This window comes from Nicotiana tabacum, chromosome 10 (genome assembly GCF_000715075.1).
Source record: "Nicotiana tabacum cultivar K326 chromosome 10, ASM71507v2, whole genome shotgun sequence".
Taxonomy (NCBI): domain Eukaryota; kingdom Viridiplantae; phylum Streptophyta; class Magnoliopsida; order Solanales; family Solanaceae; genus Nicotiana; species Nicotiana tabacum.
The window spans coordinates 44,511,517-44,512,956 of NC_134089.1; the positions used below are offsets into that span (position 1 = coordinate 44,511,517).

A 1,440-nucleotide genomic window follows, 5' to 3' on the forward strand; every position below is an offset into this window, starting at 1 on the left:
TATATATATATATAGGAAGAGATAAAAGCACGAAGGGTGTTACCATGCCATTTGATTTGATATCTTGGATATACTTCTCGCACTAGGAAAGATTATGAATTTACTACTGTGATTTCTCCTAGTAATCGTTTACTGCCTCGCATAGTTGTTTATGGTACCCTTATCTGTTATGTTCTTAAACTGTCTATACTGTTAATCTATTGTACATGTTATAATAGTAAGAATATTTTTAGCTAAAAACCCTTGTCACTACTTCGACGAAGTGAGACAAGATACTTACTGGGTACATGGGGTCGGTTGTTCTCATACTACACTTCTACACCTTGCGTGCAGATTTTTGGAGCAGAGCTGCTGATGATGTCGGGATCTGACTCTGAAGAGGTTCGTGCATTCCTGATATAGCTGCCACTTGTCCTTGGTAGCCTTAGAATATTTTTTATAATCTATTTATGTAACTTTTAAACAGATCGTGTGATTTTTTTGTATCAACTTTGTAAATTCCAAGTCTTAGAAGCTCATAATTCGTACTACCAGTCCTTGAGTTAATATATATAAATGTTCCGATAATTCTTCACTATTTTTCCTATAATCTCATTTGGATTGTAGTGACTGTTAATTGGTTTACCTAGCGGGTCGAGTTTGGTGCTATCACGACTAGTAGTTTTTGGGCTGTGACAAAGTAGGCTTGGACGAGGAGGTTAAAAGGCGCTTCTAGGAGGGTTTGGATGAGATTATGCGTAATATTCCACCTGCCGAGAGTTTATTTATAGGAGAGGATTTCATTGGGCTTATTGGGTCATCTGCAGATGGCTATAGTGAGGTGCATGGCGGCTTCGATTTTGGGGATCAGAATGGAAGAGGTACCTTGTTGCTGGATTTTGCAAAGGCATTTGAGTTGGTGATTGCAAACTTGAGATTTCCGAAGAGGGAGGAGCATTTAGTTACTTTCCAAAGCATGGTGTCAAAGATGTATATTGACTATCTCCTCCTTAGGAAATGTGACAGGGGGCTATGCAAGGATTGTAAGGTTATCCCGGGTGAGACCCTCGCTACGCAACATATCTCTTGGTGATGGACGTTGGTATTTTGATAAAGAGGAAGAACAGGACTGCACGAGGATGTCCGAGGATCAAGTAGGGTCCCTTGACTAAGGATAAAGCTCAAGAGTTGGAAGGGAGGTTATCGGCTATGGAAGCCTAAGGAGTAGTGGAGACGCGAGCATTATGTGGTCGACGATGGCGGATTTATAAAGAAGGCGGCGAGAGAGGTGTCAGGGGTCTCGCCGGGGTACTCTGGTGGTCACAAAGCTACTGGTGGTGGAATGAAATGGTCCAAGTTAAAGTAGAAGCGAAGAAGGCAGTGTACCTAAAGCTAGTAGGGAGCACTGGAGAAGAGGATATGAGAGCGAACAGTAAGCGGTATAAGGTAGCTAGGAAGGAG

At 41.9% G+C, this 1,440-nt stretch overlaps 1 protein-coding gene across 1 annotated transcript; it reads left to right on the forward strand.

The window, feature by feature from the left end:
* The first annotated feature begins 733 nt into the window (after nt 1–733).
* On the forward strand, nt 734–1,072 carry LOC142165101 (uncharacterized). The gene has a single exon (XM_075223729.1). The coding sequence runs from the start codon at nt 734–736 to the stop codon at nt 1,070–1,072; it is 339 nt and encodes a 112-aa protein (XP_075079830.1).
* The last annotated feature ends 368 nt before the right edge of the window (nt 1,073–1,440 follow it).

Coding starts and splice junctions, on each gene's coding strand:
- LOC142165101 (XM_075223729.1), top strand. CDS start 734: ATGCGTAATATTCCACCTGCCGAGAGTTTATTTATAGGAGAGGATTTC.